Source organism: Pezoporus wallicus, unplaced genomic scaffold (genome assembly GCF_028554395.1).
Source record: "Pezoporus wallicus isolate ANWC-B61680 ecotype Strahan unplaced genomic scaffold, APGP_CSIRO_Pwel_v1 scaffold_2696, whole genome shotgun sequence".
Taxonomy (NCBI): domain Eukaryota; kingdom Metazoa; phylum Chordata; class Aves; order Psittaciformes; family Psittacidae; genus Pezoporus; species Pezoporus wallicus.
In genome coordinates, this window is record NW_026637439.1 from 2,858,810 (window position 1) to 2,874,226 (window position 15,417).

The 15,417-nt window shown below is 35.8% G+C and overlaps 1 protein-coding gene across 1 annotated transcript in view; it reads right to left on the reverse strand.

Moving 5' to 3' along the window:
• Window positions 1-1,048: 1,048 nt before the first annotated feature.
• Window positions 1,049-15,417, reverse strand: part of NLN (neurolysin) — a 36,538-nt gene continuing 22,169 nt past the window's right edge. The window contains exons 6-13 of the mRNA XM_057405489.1: window positions 15,077-15,237; window positions 13,539-13,674; window positions 10,952-11,318; window positions 9,580-9,781; window positions 6,808-6,994; window positions 5,429-5,557; window positions 4,821-4,957; window positions 1,049-1,453 (exon numbers count right to left, since the gene is read on the reverse strand). Of these exons, the coding sequence (XP_057261472.1) occupies window positions 1,319-1,453; window positions 4,821-4,957; window positions 5,429-5,557; window positions 6,808-6,994; window positions 9,580-9,781; window positions 10,952-11,318; window positions 13,539-13,674; window positions 15,077-15,237 (1,454 nt within the window). The 3' untranslated portion in view covers window positions 1,049-1,318. The remainder of the gene's footprint in view (window positions 1,454-4,820; window positions 4,958-5,428; window positions 5,558-6,807; window positions 6,995-9,579; window positions 9,782-10,951; window positions 11,319-13,538; window positions 13,675-15,076; window positions 15,238-15,417) is intronic.

The following is a 15,417-nucleotide window of genomic DNA, read 5'->3' on the forward strand; positions in this document are numbered from 1 at the left end:
TGGATTTTTTCTCCCTGAAACACATAGATTCGTCCCAGAGTGAATGCTTTCAGTTTTCTTTTGCTAGAAAAAGAGGAAGTCTTTTGAGTTCACCAGTCACATTTTCTTACTCTGCAGTTGAACAAATGAAAATACCAACCATGTTTACAGCTATGGTTCAAATGTCTAAAATATTTTAACTGGTAACCAAAATTAATGTTTGTTAATATATGTGTTGCAATACCAAATCCAAAGTAAGGTATGATGTCTAAAGAATGACAAGTGCACGTGGATTAGCAGTTTTATTTGGGTGATGGGGAGTTGGCTTTTAAGACTCATTTTTCTTGATCTTGCAAAAAAACCCTGCAAAATAATTCCCTGATAACTCTGACTTCCATAGCTGAAATCATTAGATCTATGAAGTTTTTTTATAGCACCTCTGCATGCCACACCGGAAAGGAATAAGAAAAACTTTGACTTTATGTGCTCCCACCAGGAACATCGTCTTCCCTTCCTTCCTTACATGTATCTCAAAATACTTCACAAACCAACTGCTCAAGTATATTTCTCAGGTATGACTTCTCAGTGCTGGTGCGGATATAACTTGGAAAACAAAGACCTGATTTGTGACCATCAACTGCCAATGTCATAAAATTTGGCTTTTTATACATAATGAAGGGAAGAAAATGGTAGTTCAAATGGTAGATGATTGTTTTTTTTTTCCTTTTTAGTTCTACTGTGTAAGTTATAAATTATAGACCTGAATGTGCATCAGAATGAAACTTAAAAGTATCACACAAGTATTTCTGCTATAAAGCTGTCTGGGGCAAATTCTCAGTCCTGGAATTTGTCAGGAAGCTAGACTGAACCCAAAACATGACAAAATCAAACATACTTCCTCTCCATCAAAAGCACTAATGAGCAATAAATACAATTGAAGAACACAGAGTACGAATGAATCTGTTTGTTTTTATTGCTGGTAGTGTGCTTTTTTTTATCCCCTCCAGTTCGAAAATTAATTCACAAGACAGTTTAAGTGCATCTATTAAAAGAGAAACATTGCATCAACTCCACATACTGATTATTTCATAACAGTTCAAAAAAATTACCATCCAAATTCTTCAGCTTCTGCACATCTCAGAATTTATTCCCTGACATGTTGAATTTTGTAGTGCTATGCAATTTAATAAAACCACACATTTTTATTTATGCAATTAAAAAAAAAAAATCATCAGAAAGTGACCCAATTCCCCTGAAGTGATACACAGTTAAGATGTGAAATACACTCATATTTCCAGTTCATTTCATACTTACATGACATTACAAAGGAACCATAATTTTACTGGACACATAATCCCTTACTCAGTAAGAAAGCTCTCTGGTTTGGTTTACGCTCCAAGAAATTTTGTAGTATATCCATCCCATCCAAAGATCCTCCAGGCTTCAAAATGAAGTTTCTGTATTTCATCCCAGCCTAATAGAAGGAAAAGCAGAATATTAATATTTCTCACCTTGCCAACTGCCTCTTTTCTGTATTTGTTGTGTATTTAAAAATCTACTCGTGATCAAGCACCTTCTCTCCTTAAGATTTTTGTAATATAAAATCAGGAACACAGAAATGTAATTTAGATCTGCTGGAAGAACTCAAGAGAGCAGAAATTAAACTTGTTCAGGAAGAAATAATTTTTCTTGTGGTTTTACACTGTTTTGGAAGCTACTATCATAACCTGTCTAGAAGACATGCTATAAAGCATAATGCACACACAATCTTCACAGTCTTCAGTGATGGATTATCCCCATGACTTATTGGCAAGAAAAGGGAACCTAACATCTATCCTCTCTTAACTGAAGATTTTTCTTTCTTTAATCTCTGTTTGGAGAACAGAAGGATAGTTCATAGATAGATACAGTACTGAAGAATGACATGGCACATATGCACAGTGGTACACATAATATATACAAACACATCTAACTCTCCTATTAAAGTATTGTAAAGTAACAGAAATGTAGGTTTTATTTGCAGGAAGAAATATTACTTTAGAAGGAGTGGACTTCTTTAAAAAGAATCAACCAAGCTTTTGAGACAACAGTAAGTAATGAGGACTTTCTTGAAAAAAGGTCATAATTTGAAGAAGATATCTAAAGAATTTTGAGCTTCTAAGACATGTGAGAAAATATTATTTTGTATGCAGATGTCCCAGATGCTTCTGATAATAAAGAAGAAAATGTTTTTCCTTTTAGTCAGTGTATACACACATATATACTTCCCCACATGTCAAAGCTATGAGGTTACAGGAGCAGACCACTTCCTGATAGCTGTACTGCAAAAACAAGCATAGGTCTTTTTAAGTGACAGACTTCCGTGACTTAACTGCATTACCAATTGCAATTTCTGAATTACAGCTGGAAAAACACTAAAATGCAAAAAAAACCCAACCAACCAATCCAAACTAAAACAGAAAAAAATCCGAATTTTCACTGATGCATTGCTCATACTTCGCTATTTGTGTTAGTTTCCTGAACATCAGGAGCAAACAAAGATATGGTTTGTTTAGAAGTGTTATTTTAGTATACTTGAGTCTTTGCTGTGGTCTCTCCAGAGCCAGACCATTGCTCAGTTCTAGGGAGACCAGAAGTAATTTCAGATATGTGCAAGAATTAAGAAATGAGACAACCAATTAAGTGTTTGCTGAAGAATTTTTATAGATACAGTCTCTGAAACTAGTTTCTGTAACTGCTGCTCAAAACAGGAAGAGAGGTTTTATTCTAACAGGAAGAGGTAAGCCAAATTTCTAAAAGCCCTAGTCATAATACCATAATCATTTTCCTTTCCTGCTGTTCTGAACAGTAGTCTAATTCCAGACATAATGAAATATGAGTAACTACAAAAATCATATTGGTATCTAGTATTTGTTTATAAAAGATTGTTTGTCCCATCCCATGGAACTTTATTACACTTAAATGAAATACAAATAAGGAAAACAAGTCGAAAGAGAACCAATTTGAGAAGACAGCATTGCTCAGAAGGGAGAGGGAAAATCTCCACAGTGTTAGCTCTGAAGTCGTATCATCATTCAAGCAAAGTGGGTTTTTATATGTATATGCATAACAACACATATGCTAGTGAGTGATACACAATCATTTTTCTACTTAGCCTGGTTAGCAGGCTTCACATTAAGAGGCACTAGTTGCTTTTTAGTGAACCATAGTACATATTAATTCCTAGCATAATTAATTTACCTCAAAGTCTCCCATACACAGAGAAACAAAACAAAAATCCCTATCAAAAATGAGAATAAAAGGTACTTTCACCCCTCAGAAGTGAAAGTCACAGAGCATCTCTGCCAATTTTAATTAGGGTTTTGACTCTACAGTTACACATAAAAAGGTTTTGAGATTAGGGAGTAAAGCTAACAGAAAACAACCATCTGTGATAACACTGGGTAGGTGCTCGTGTGTCAGAACTGAGAACTGACACAAAGTCTCACAAGTCTGGCACCAGCATCCTTACCCATCTCTTCCAATTGCTAATAGTTAAAGAAGCCCAACAAGTCTGACTCCTTCCCAGATGCCATTTTTAAGATGAACAAGATTTTACTGAAAAGTTAACTTACTCTGTCACTTAGTCTGCCATTTCTCCTCTCCTGCTCTTTTTTACGACTAACAACATTCCCACTGAATGAGAGGTATGCTTGTTCTCATATGTACCTGTCATGAATCCCTGGCACTTCAAAACCAGTCTTGACCTCCAAACCTTTCATCACCTCTCCTCTCAAACTATCCAGTTTGCTGCTTTTCTTATTAAAACCCCTTTTCAGTTTTATTGGCTTAACCAATGCCTCAGTTTTCTAACCCCAACCTCATTTCCACTTCGGACGCCTCCCTTTGTAAAATCTTATCTTGTTTACTTTCTCCACTCTCTAGAGGGAGGGACAGTTCTAGAAGTTCTGGTGGCTGTGACAAGGAAATGGAGGAATAAGGGCAAATTCCATGAGAGAAACAGGAAAGTTGAGCACTTCCTATTTTCTCTTTCACTTGTCTTGTACACTTTTAGTGAAGGGAAGTGCTGGCTGCTGAGCCCAGAAGGCAGATAAGAGGACCAGGAAAATCGAAAGTTTTTTCACATGACAGAATTGCAGCATCTCAACTCACAAGTCTAATACTATGATATCTGAAAAGTAGGAAAGGCTGCCAGAATTGGCAGGACTACTAACCACATTGCTAACTAACCTTTATTTCTGCTGGATGCAGAAGAGGCTAGACAATTACATAAGGGGAAAAAAAGCCCAGTAAATCTAGAACCTGTGAATCATTTGAACTTAAAAAGCCACTTATGAGAACTAAAGAAGAAAAAAAGAAGTAAGTTATGCTATGCTGTGAAAGGGAAAGATCAAATTCAATTCTATTATTCAAAATATATTCTAAATAGTAACTACATAAAAGTACCACACACTTGAGGTACTACTCATGGAACTAGAGCTATTATACAATTTTCACAGCAGAAGAATATGCATCTACTCCTGCAGTGCAGGAATATGGGAGTTTTTTTAGCCTACAATTGAAGAGGAAGGTATTAGTCAGTGTGTCACAATGTCTTAAAAGCGCCATAATATTAAATATATGACAATGCAAGAATTATTTTTAAATCCGAGTGCTTTTGGAAATTGTATGGTTATTTTCTAAAGTGATTAAGTTACTTACACAATTTTTTTTGTTGATCTGAACTTGACAGCTACAGAAGAAGTACTTGAGATGCTATACCTATGGATCATGATTGCAATAAGCATGATTTCAGAGAGAAACCACAAAAAAGCTTTTACTAGAAAATATTCATCACTTACCTTTGGATTCATTATTCCTTCCTGTTTAAAGCAGCTGTAAAAAATGTCCATGGAAAACACTTCACTCCACAGGTATCCATAGTACTGACCATCATAACCACCTGCCAGATGTCCAAAAGTAGCTGGCATGTTTGTTCCTTGAAAAGTAGATTAACAATAATTTATTCAAATCCAACGCATTTCTTTCTTTGATGTCAACAGTACTTCAAGAACTAATTCATAAGGAATTTATACCAACTATTTTGAAATTTCTAGCATATAGGGTCTGAGTATGCCTCAAAGTATTAGCCATATTTTGTTGAATACAAAGCAAACTCGGTTTCCCATTTTAGGCTAGTGGCACATCCAACACAGATGTGAGAGAACATCTAAAGTGGTATTCACACCGTGTCACTCTAAATTACAACTGGCAAATGGTAAAGTTTTATTTTTACCTTAAGCTTCAGACCATTAAGATCACCCCAAGTTTCAAAGTAATTATTTTGGCTTCATAAAGTAGATTATTTTATATACAACTCTGTTCTTTTTGTATGCCAAGCACTGGGAAATAAAGGCATGTTTAATCAAACCATTTGGACATGCTGTATAAAATCTTCACACTGACATACCTGGGGTGGCAGGAATTCCTAGAATCTCCATACAGTATTTAGCATATTCACTTGCTGGATCAACAGATGGCTTGGTGTGCAGAGCCTGATCAACTTTGCTCAAAACAATCTGACGGAGGGTTAAAAGGCCTAATTGGGTAAGAACATATAATTAACTAGCATCAAAGTAGCTGGAGTTGCTTTAGCAGCTCTTAGTCAAAGATCTCAATTTTAACCATGGAAAAACTTAGAGTTATGTAATTTCCATTTGAACTGGTTCAGTTACAAAAATTTGAGAGGCATATTTTTCATGGAAGAATTGTCATTATAAACTTCATGTTTTCAAATGATACCTTCCTTCCTGATCAAAACCAAAACAAAGCAGATATTTAAACACAAAAGTTCAGTATTTAAAATTATGTTTTCAGATGTATTCACTGGTAGGTAGTAAGTATATCTACCCTAAGGCAGAAGAACAGCAAGAACTGCTGCTGCAGCTGCTGCAGGCTTTTTGGAAGAAGCTACGAGATAGGAACCTTTACTCAGGCAAACTGCTTATGTAGTTACTGTGCCTGTACAAGCCACAAGATAAGGACTTCTTGGGTCAGCATAGGGAGGCAGTATGAAACAAACTGTAGTGGCTCAATGATATACCATGAAAGGATAAGGCTATGATAATGGGGAGTCCTGACTACGGGGACAGAGAGGTGACAGTGACAGAATAACAATGATATGATAGGTAATGACCTGAGATTACCATCTTGATTTGGAGATACATATAAACTGGTACAAAATGTGGAAGGAGAAGAGAATCGGGACCTTATTTTGGGAAAGCAGTGTGTCTACTAGGAAGGTAGGGAACAGAGATTCAAGGTTTTGCACTGAGAACTTACGAGGCTGCTTGAACAATGCAGTGCTGCAACACTTCTATCCTGGATCTGCCATGTATATTCAGTAAATTTGCAAACAACTTTGGTGTCTGTCAAGTGTCATATGCAGACCAAATGTGGATGACAGATACAGAAAATCTGATACTGTATTCACAGTGCCTGCCCTGGCGTTCCACAAAAAAAAACCCAAATCCCAGAAACCCCAGGACTTTCCCTCCCCTCCTCCTAATTTTAAATGAGCAAAGTTTGTAGGTAAAAAAGTCATGTGGAGAGGAACACAAAGCTATTTTAGTCCTGTGGGTAGCCTGGAAAAACAGAGCTGCTCTGTTCCTGCAAACTGTGGTATCTGTCATCATAGCCTTTATTAATGGAGTATCCATACAAATAAATCCAGACAGACACTGATAAGTGTACAACACACAGAAGAAATGTTTGTCTTTAATTTCCCACCAGGGTTCTAAATGGTGTATTTTTATGCATATTTTGTGGGGGAAAAGGGCAGAGAGATACCTGTATTAGCCAGCCTAGAGGCAGCAAGTTTTGCAAGGAGAATGTCTTCAATGTGGCTCTCATCTTTATAATGTCTTGACATCTGCTGTAGCGGTTCTTTTTCCCACACCCAGTTCTCAAACATTTGTGAAGGTACCTCTACAAAATCTGTTTCCACATTAGTTCCACTAAACCTAGCAAAATCAGTCTGAAAGGAAAATCCATTATATTAAATGAAAAGAGAAATCACTATTTCTAGCAGAATATAAATTTTCAGATGTCAAAATTTCAGTGTTAATAGATGTCCTGAAATAAATGAATCCTAGTAAGTTTATCCATGAAAGATTTCCAAAGCTGACACTCTATCACTGATAGAAAAATCCTCCTTCTGAAAGTCAAGCACATTGGAGCTTTAATTTTTTTACTTTAGTATCAACAACTTCACGCTTAAATACCCCCCCATTACTAATTTTGAAGAAAAGTTCTGTACAGTTAAAAATCTTCATTAAAATATCTTTCAAACCCAAAATATTTCTAAAAAGAAATGGTTACTTTTTAAAAGACAGTTGTTCAAATGTCAACAGGAATTATTTGGTCTGGCTCCACACTTGTGCTGTAGTAAGTCTACCTCCTCTTGCCAATCCAATTTTATTGTTCTTCCCTTCTCAGCAATATTTTAACAAAACATTTCAAGTGTTGAAAGAAAAAGAGAATTCTTAGTTTCCCAAATGCCCTTTCTAAGAGCTGTAGATATTATTACATTCCATCCTCTGTTGAGAACACATGCCCCACTGGAGTACTGGCCTTTGAACTTAATTTTTTGCAGGAATAAAAAAAAAAAAAGGTGTAACATAGGACATAACATTGAACTGACAGCTGTAGCACATGCCTGTGTCTTCCTTTCATGTCTTCAGAAGAACAGCAGTAAAGGAGAACATTTGCCTTCGTTTGCACTCCTGAGTTACTCAAATCCACAGCTGTAACAGGCTGGCCCCTCTTATTGTACTTGGCAAAGAAAAACTATAAAGGAAAGCTAGGAAGCCTCAGCTGGGAAGAAATGGTGATAGAAGTAATTAAAGCACAAGGCAAGGAGAGTGCAAGAGTTTGTTGGCCTCCAGATACCCTTGTTTACCCATACAGAAACAAAAAAAAAAAATTAAGACATTTGGTTCAAGGTACCTCAATAAGTCTCCTTCCCATCAGCATAAACAGATCCCTACCCTGCCTTGATACCCCACTTTCCAGCAGACCCCCATCAGTATCCAAAAGCTGACTTTACCAGCAGCTCACATATCACCACCCAGTCCAATCCACACATACCCTTTAAATGTCAAATTTTAATATGCTTAAACAAATCATCATATGAAACAAGATAGTGCTTTGCACACACAAATCCCAGAAGACAGGATCTTCTTATGTGGAACTACTGAGTTATTTGCAGGGGTGTGCAAATAAAAAAATACATAAAATACAACAGCAGTAAGCACAGTAGCTTTGCACACAGAAACCACATCAGCAGTGGGAAAAAACAACTGGAAAGCAGGCCTCCCTGACCTGCGTGCAATCCCACAGCAAATGAAGTACATAAGCATTGGAACTGCTGGCTTGGGCTGCCCAGAAGGGGTTCTGCGACACCTAGGCACATCCTCACTGGTTATCAGAATGTTGTTTCGTGGTCAATTTTGTACCAAAAATGCTGAATGTGTCACATTTATAAACATCTTCTAGGTAGTTGAAAAGAACAGGTTTTATTTCTCAATTTTTGAGCTCAGAATACCTGTCTCCTGGTGAAAATAAACATTATATTTCTATCTTCAACATGATGCAAAAATATCTAAGCAACTCTAACTACCTGTTTTGAAGTTTCCTTGAACACTATTTGTTTAATTATGAATGTAACATATGGGTTTCTGTGACTTTGTTTCTTTATTCTGCAGTCCTAGTCTCCAGGATCCAGGTAAACAATACAAATCTAACGTTTGTCGTATTTCTCTGACTCAATCATTTGGTACTGTTTAAAAGAAGATGAAAGCAGTGCTACACAAATCTGGACTTGTAAATAACCATGCAATTATTTTTTGTGAAGGAATACTGAGGCTTGTCCCTCTCTGAAACATAAAATTTCATTAAGGTAATAAGAAATTTATCAACTGGTAGAATCAATTTCACATGTAAAAAAAAAAATTATATCAGGAATTTTACATCTTTATTAACATCTTGATGCAAAATCTGCAGACTAGCTTCAGTTCTTCCTGGTCACTCTGAGAAGAACCCTGACTGTCAGTTAGAAGAGCAGAATACACAATAGCTCAGGCAAGATCTGTTTATGCTTTTAATGTCAAGAGTGATACTTCTCAAGAGTACTAAATGCCAAAATACTGGAGGTGATCTGGATTGCCAAATTGTTTGCATTCCTAGATACAGCAACCTTTTTTTTGCTTCTAATATCTAGCATGCTACTAGAGGTGATAAAAAGCCCTCTGACAGCTGTAACAGAAGCAACCACTGAGCACCTTCTTTACTTTACACATGGATCTGTTCACTTGTCACAGGTACCTGTGTGGTGCAAATGCAAAAGTGTATGTTCCTATAAAAATGTTTTTCATAAGAAGGTGTAACATTGCTGTAGTTCTAGTTAAAACATAAAACCAACGAAAAAACCTCTAAACCTGCTACTTTGAAAAATAACCAAAAACCTGCATATGTACTTCACTAAAATTAGAAACCACCAAAACACTTAGGTCTTTCTTTCACAGTGGAGAAGTCTTATACTGGCACAGAAGCACCACTAACCTGTGCACATATCTGATGCATTACATGACCAAATTCATGGAAGTAAGTCTTTACTTCATCGTGTCGCAGCAATGATGGGCAATCTGATGCTGGTTTTGTGAAGTTGGTTACCAGAGCAGCTACAGACATCATTCTGCTGCCATCAGAGAGAAGACAGCCGGGTTGGAGACCAAAGCATGCTGCGTGCCCATACTTTCCCTCTCTGTACAAGAAAACATATCAGACACTATCTTCAAACCACAAGCCAGCTCACAAGAACAGTGAAGCCCATTCAAGAACAAGGACAATCAGCCAGTGTCTCTTTAAAGCCTTACACAAGGAAATTACATCTTTTCATAACCTCTAAGACTCATTAATTTTAATATCCTGTTAAGAGCACAAGGAGGGGGTGAGGGAAAGGTACTTAAATCACACCAGTTTAAGATTCACAGCAGCATTTACAAGAATCTGATTTCTACTTGAATACTGGAAGTATATATACTTCAGCAGTTAAACTGCTACTGTAATAGGCAAAACCAGGTTCTGTTCTCTGAAGCAGTATTTTTTAATTTCATTGCAGGAGAGAAAAGAATACAGTTCATTGCATTTTTCAGTGTGATCCAAAAGTTGAAAAAAAAAAATATTTTTTTCTCCTAAACCTGAGCAGCCTTAAATCAATTTAAATTTTAGAAGGGTATCAGACAATTTATAAATAGCTAAAGAATAATTAAAAAAATTATACACAAAAATACCCCAGTGACAGTCAAAAAGGACTAGCTAAGAATAAATTCAGTCTCATCTCCTAATCTCTGACAGAATACAGTTGATGCTGTAAATAGCTACAAAGAGAGATGAAGAGCTATAGAAATAAACTTGGAAGTATATTTCATGGTGTGCTCAACAGGAGTCTGCTCTTGGTCCTGACCTATTTGATATTTTCTTTAGCAGTGTGGACAATAGTGTACATAATACACACATAAAGTGTAAAGGGAAACTGGGAGAAACTAGGAACATTTGGCAGATAAGAATACAATTGAACTGGAGTAACAGTTCAACTTAAGTGAAAAGTAAAACACACTGTTACAGTTAGGAAGGAGAAAAGTTCACAGAGCCAAAAAATTATGAACAAGTGACTAGACAGCAATACTACAAAAAATGAACAAAGTAGTAATGCTTCTTCAGCTGAATATAAGCAAGAAACATGGTAGAACTGCAAAAAAGAAAAAGCCTAAGCAATGTGAATACAGTCCAGAGGATAGCTTAATGAACATAATAATAGTCTTGTCAGTGGACAAATATTTACTTCCAAATGCACTGAATTTCAATGACACCAGCAACCCACTAAGATCAATTTCATTTAAAACATGTAAGTAAAACATTAGGCCATAATTACCTGGGGTAAAGGTCCAAATAGAACTGTCCTAACATTTCTCCTGTTGAATTATCCTTTACTGTATAAAGACTAACACTGTCGTGCCAAACATGAGCACTTTCTACTTGCTCAAATACAAGTCCCAGCAGCTTCTGGTAAATACTCAGTAAGCCTTCTGTAACAGCCTCAATTGGGAAGTATTCCTTCAGCTTTTCTTGATCTATGGAGTACTTCAGCTCTTCTGTTTTGTTCATATAATAATGAAGATCCCATGCATTGATTCTTCCATCACAACAAAAGTTCCTTTCTTTACACTCCTTTTTCTTCAAATCTAGAATGAATTCTCTTTCTTCCTCAGCCAACGGCTTTAGCTTCTTACTCAAATCATCTGAAACAAAGATTGCACAACTTCTGTGTTCCTTACTAAAATGTGTATACCTATAAAACACACTCATAACTTTAAGCACATGCGCACATGCCCCAAGAGTGGATGCTAGAGTTTCCCATTTTTTGACCAACAGCAAGCAAACTGTCTGCTTTCTTGTCTTAATGAGTTTTAATCACAGGCATGATATAAATAATACAGCATAGTACTGTAAAAAATACATATATAGTACTGTGAAGGGTTTTGGTATATTCAGTTTTTCGAAGACATGAGAAATGGAACGCAACACTAGATGCTTTTGCTTTAAGTCTTTGATTTTACCTCATGTAATCTCAGTTCTCTTGATGTATTTCTGAAGAAACAGCTGAAGACTACAACTACTACTAGTCACTGGAAATGCAACACAAAATTAACACACTACTTTTTTTACAAGATTTTTCAAAATGATTATGTACTTCCAGCTAAAGTCCTGTAAAAGGACAAGAGATGAAAGAGTTCTTGCCTATACAAGTTAGCTTCTAGACTACCAATGCTACCGGATATTAATATCTATGATGCCATTTTTTTCCAATATAGCTTTTCTTGGACAAGAAAGGGTCATAGCACGACTCATGCAATACACTGAATATAAACTACTTAAAACTTGTAACTAAAGCACATACTGTACCTATTCTCTTGTAAGTATTTTAGGAGTACCAGATACTTTCTTTTTCCTTAAGAATTCAGGTTACTGTTCACTATTGGTATCTAGAGTGTAAAATTTAGGAATTGACACTCTTATTTCTAGGTGGGCTGTAAGGCACTATATGCATTTACATGACTGAAATACTATTCACAGCTTGTATTATACTAAATTCAGAATGTCACATGACAGAATGCTTTTCTTCGAAGCCATAAGATCAGCTTATGAACATTGATTTAAAATATGAATATGTACGAACAAAGCAGAGCAAACCATACTATCATGCTTGTAGTCAAAGGATATATCAGACTAAATAAAAGCTGACAATTAATTTAATAACATTCTCCCCTTATGAAAATTACCCTGAAACATAATATACTTTTCTATTCATAAATACCATCTCATCCTGTAAAAAGTTAGTCACAAAAAAGCCTGCTAAATTATGAGGAGTGTCAGCTTCAAAACAAATGAAAAACTACAATATCACATAAATGCATTTAGAATTACAAAAATAAAATGGGTAGAAAAGAGTGCAAACTAGTTTAAGTACACTTTAAAAAATCAGGTAATTATAACATTTAATTATAAATCAAAATTAATTATACGTTTATTGCAAATAGATGGATAACTGGTATTGCCAAACATGGAGCTGAGCTCACGCCGTAACAGGAGAAACATGACAGAATTACAGGTGATAAAAGAGGCACATTTGAACCTCTTTACTGATGTGTTAAGCCCAAAAACTCACTACCATCAAACAGACTTTACTGCTGTACTGAATTATTTTGGGTGGTTTATTTATACATTTTATCAATATACAATCCTAAGTGGTGCTAGGACACATTAATAAAGGAACAGATACTATTCTGTGGAACTACGTAATTCCAGAAAGTGTAGGTTAACTCCATGAACAAGAGGGGGCACTGTGAGGTCAACAGGATGACTATGAATTCACAAACCTGCTCAGTTTACAAATTTTCTAGATAGCTCTGCTTTCAGATCAAATTCCATTAGTAGGATTTTGAATTCCAGATTTAATCTATCATTCAAGATTTAATTCCTTAGCTCATGAAAGCTGCACCATCGTATACTGTAATCTTTCATTAAAGTTAATGCAGTTGTATCAGAAAAAGGCATTGAGGCTATAGATGCACAAAAAATTGCAGCTAACCTAAGTGAATGAAAAGCTGCAATTGTGATGCAGCCTCTTGAACAGATGAAATTGCTTAGGCTGCATGTGTTATTCTGGTTCTAAATTAGGGTAACTGCATATTGAGGCAGAGAAAGGCATAACTGCTTGCTTCTGTTGGCTGTCACAAAGCAGCTATTTTCAGATTTTTGTCTTGTGCTTTCCTGTTTTGGAGCAATTGTATTTGTACAGCTATGGTCTAAAAAAAATATATGCCAGAACAGAGGCAACAATTCATTTTCTATCTAAACATGAAGGACACTGTGACCCAATATGTATTTAAATTTATCTTGGCCGAGGAGTCAAGTTGCCATACCAAATATAAAAGTATTGTTTATAAATAAGAACAAACCTAAGAAGGCTGTTACGTTATCTGTGCTCTTTGCAGTGTTTACCTCCAGAACAAAGTTGGCATGCGTATTGTAACCAAGAAGTTCTGCCACTTTTGCCCTTAGTGGAAGCAATTGCTGAAGAATTTTTGTGTTCTCCTAAAAAAGAAAAGGGAAAATTTGTAAAGTGAAACTAGAAAATGTATGTTTGAAACAATTATTTGAATATCTGTAATCATAAGAAACAGCAAACATTTTAAATGAAACACTTTAAGATATAAATATGGAATAGTGGAAGTGTAGTTAGATTCTTGGAATGTTTTGCCACAGCATTTGATTGCAAGTAGCTAGTTTTTTAGTCAATCTGAGTCATTACTCTATTTTATCTGTTTTAATTAATCAAAAGATGTACCATTTTGTTAAAGGCTAATAACAAATCTTTGACTGTTGCAAAGAGTTTATTTCCTTTATCAATCAGTTCAATGTGAAAGATAACAGGGAATATAGCTGAAGGCTGGCTTAATTGCTTGTTAGTGAAGAAGACAGACTGCAAAGCTATTGTGCCAACATTCAAAGCTTGTTTGCAAATTTCCCTCTTTTGCCACTGACAAGAGCAGTCAGAGAAAGAGATGTGAAACACAAAACCCCCAGTCCCTGACCTAAATGTGGGGGAGAAGATGAAAATGTAACCGTGATAACCTCCAGTTCTGGAAAACTGAGAATTCTCAGGGGAAACCCTTTTCTTTTCAAGAACTAGTTTCAGTGATTGTCTCACAGTTTTAAACAGCAAAGCCCTTTAAGTATACTGACTTGTACACTGGTCAGTTCCGGTGCCATTTTATCTTCAAAACTCTTCAAATTTCCCAGCACTTCAAGTACAAAAGCTGAAGTCTGCCATTGTTCTCTAATGAATGGTTGGTACAAATGCCTGACTGACACTTCTATCCTTCCTATCATTTTCATTATTTTTGTACCTGTCTAGGTGCCCAGTCTTACTAGTATCAAGCAAATTATTTGTGAAAATATTTCTTCTTTCTATACAGCAGGCTTCCAGCTATTTTTTTCAGACACTTAAATGAATATTTTATATGAAATTTGATATTTTTTCCACACCTAATTAAAATTCTCATCAAAATGTAATGCATTAATTTCATACTTAATCACCTGTATTTCTTAATTAATATGTGTGCTTAAATAATCCCTCTCATTCAGAAGAATCCCAATGCACTACAGAAGCTAGAGTCAGATGTCCTTCTCCGGGAGGAAAGGGCCATTAAGCAGCTGTGGAACACTGTAGGGAAATTTGGCAAAAGACCAAAATCCTACTTCTATTTACAGCACCACTGAAAGTTTAAGAAATGTACACACACACAAACAGATCATCAACTTTATAAGGTCTCTGGATATCAGAACAAATTGGAACAAGGAACTGTTAAAGACTACACTTACAAGTTTTGATTTCATAGTTCTAGACAATATATAGAAAAATCTAACATCTGAATGCCTAGCTCCATTTTTCATCTCTGTCATTACCTTGTAGAACAGTAAGTACATGACATACCTCTTTGCATCTTGAGTTAAAGGCAGATTCCATTTTTCTCCTGGTTTCTGAAATGCAGCACTTCTTCATGACAGGAAAATAGTGGGGATACTTTAAAGTAATTTTGTATTTGTCTTCCTCAGTCTTCTCTAAACTCTTAATAAAGTCATCAGGAAGGCCTTCTGTAGAACACAATTTAATAAACAATGTTTACCAGAATTATCTGCTCCCCTCTCTTTTTGTGAGATTATTGCATTTTGTTTTGCTGCAGTCTACAATGACATCAGAAATCTCCATGGAAATATAATCTCACTTTTGTAACTAAACTTGCTAAAACTTTTTCAAATTCCAACAAAGCAAAA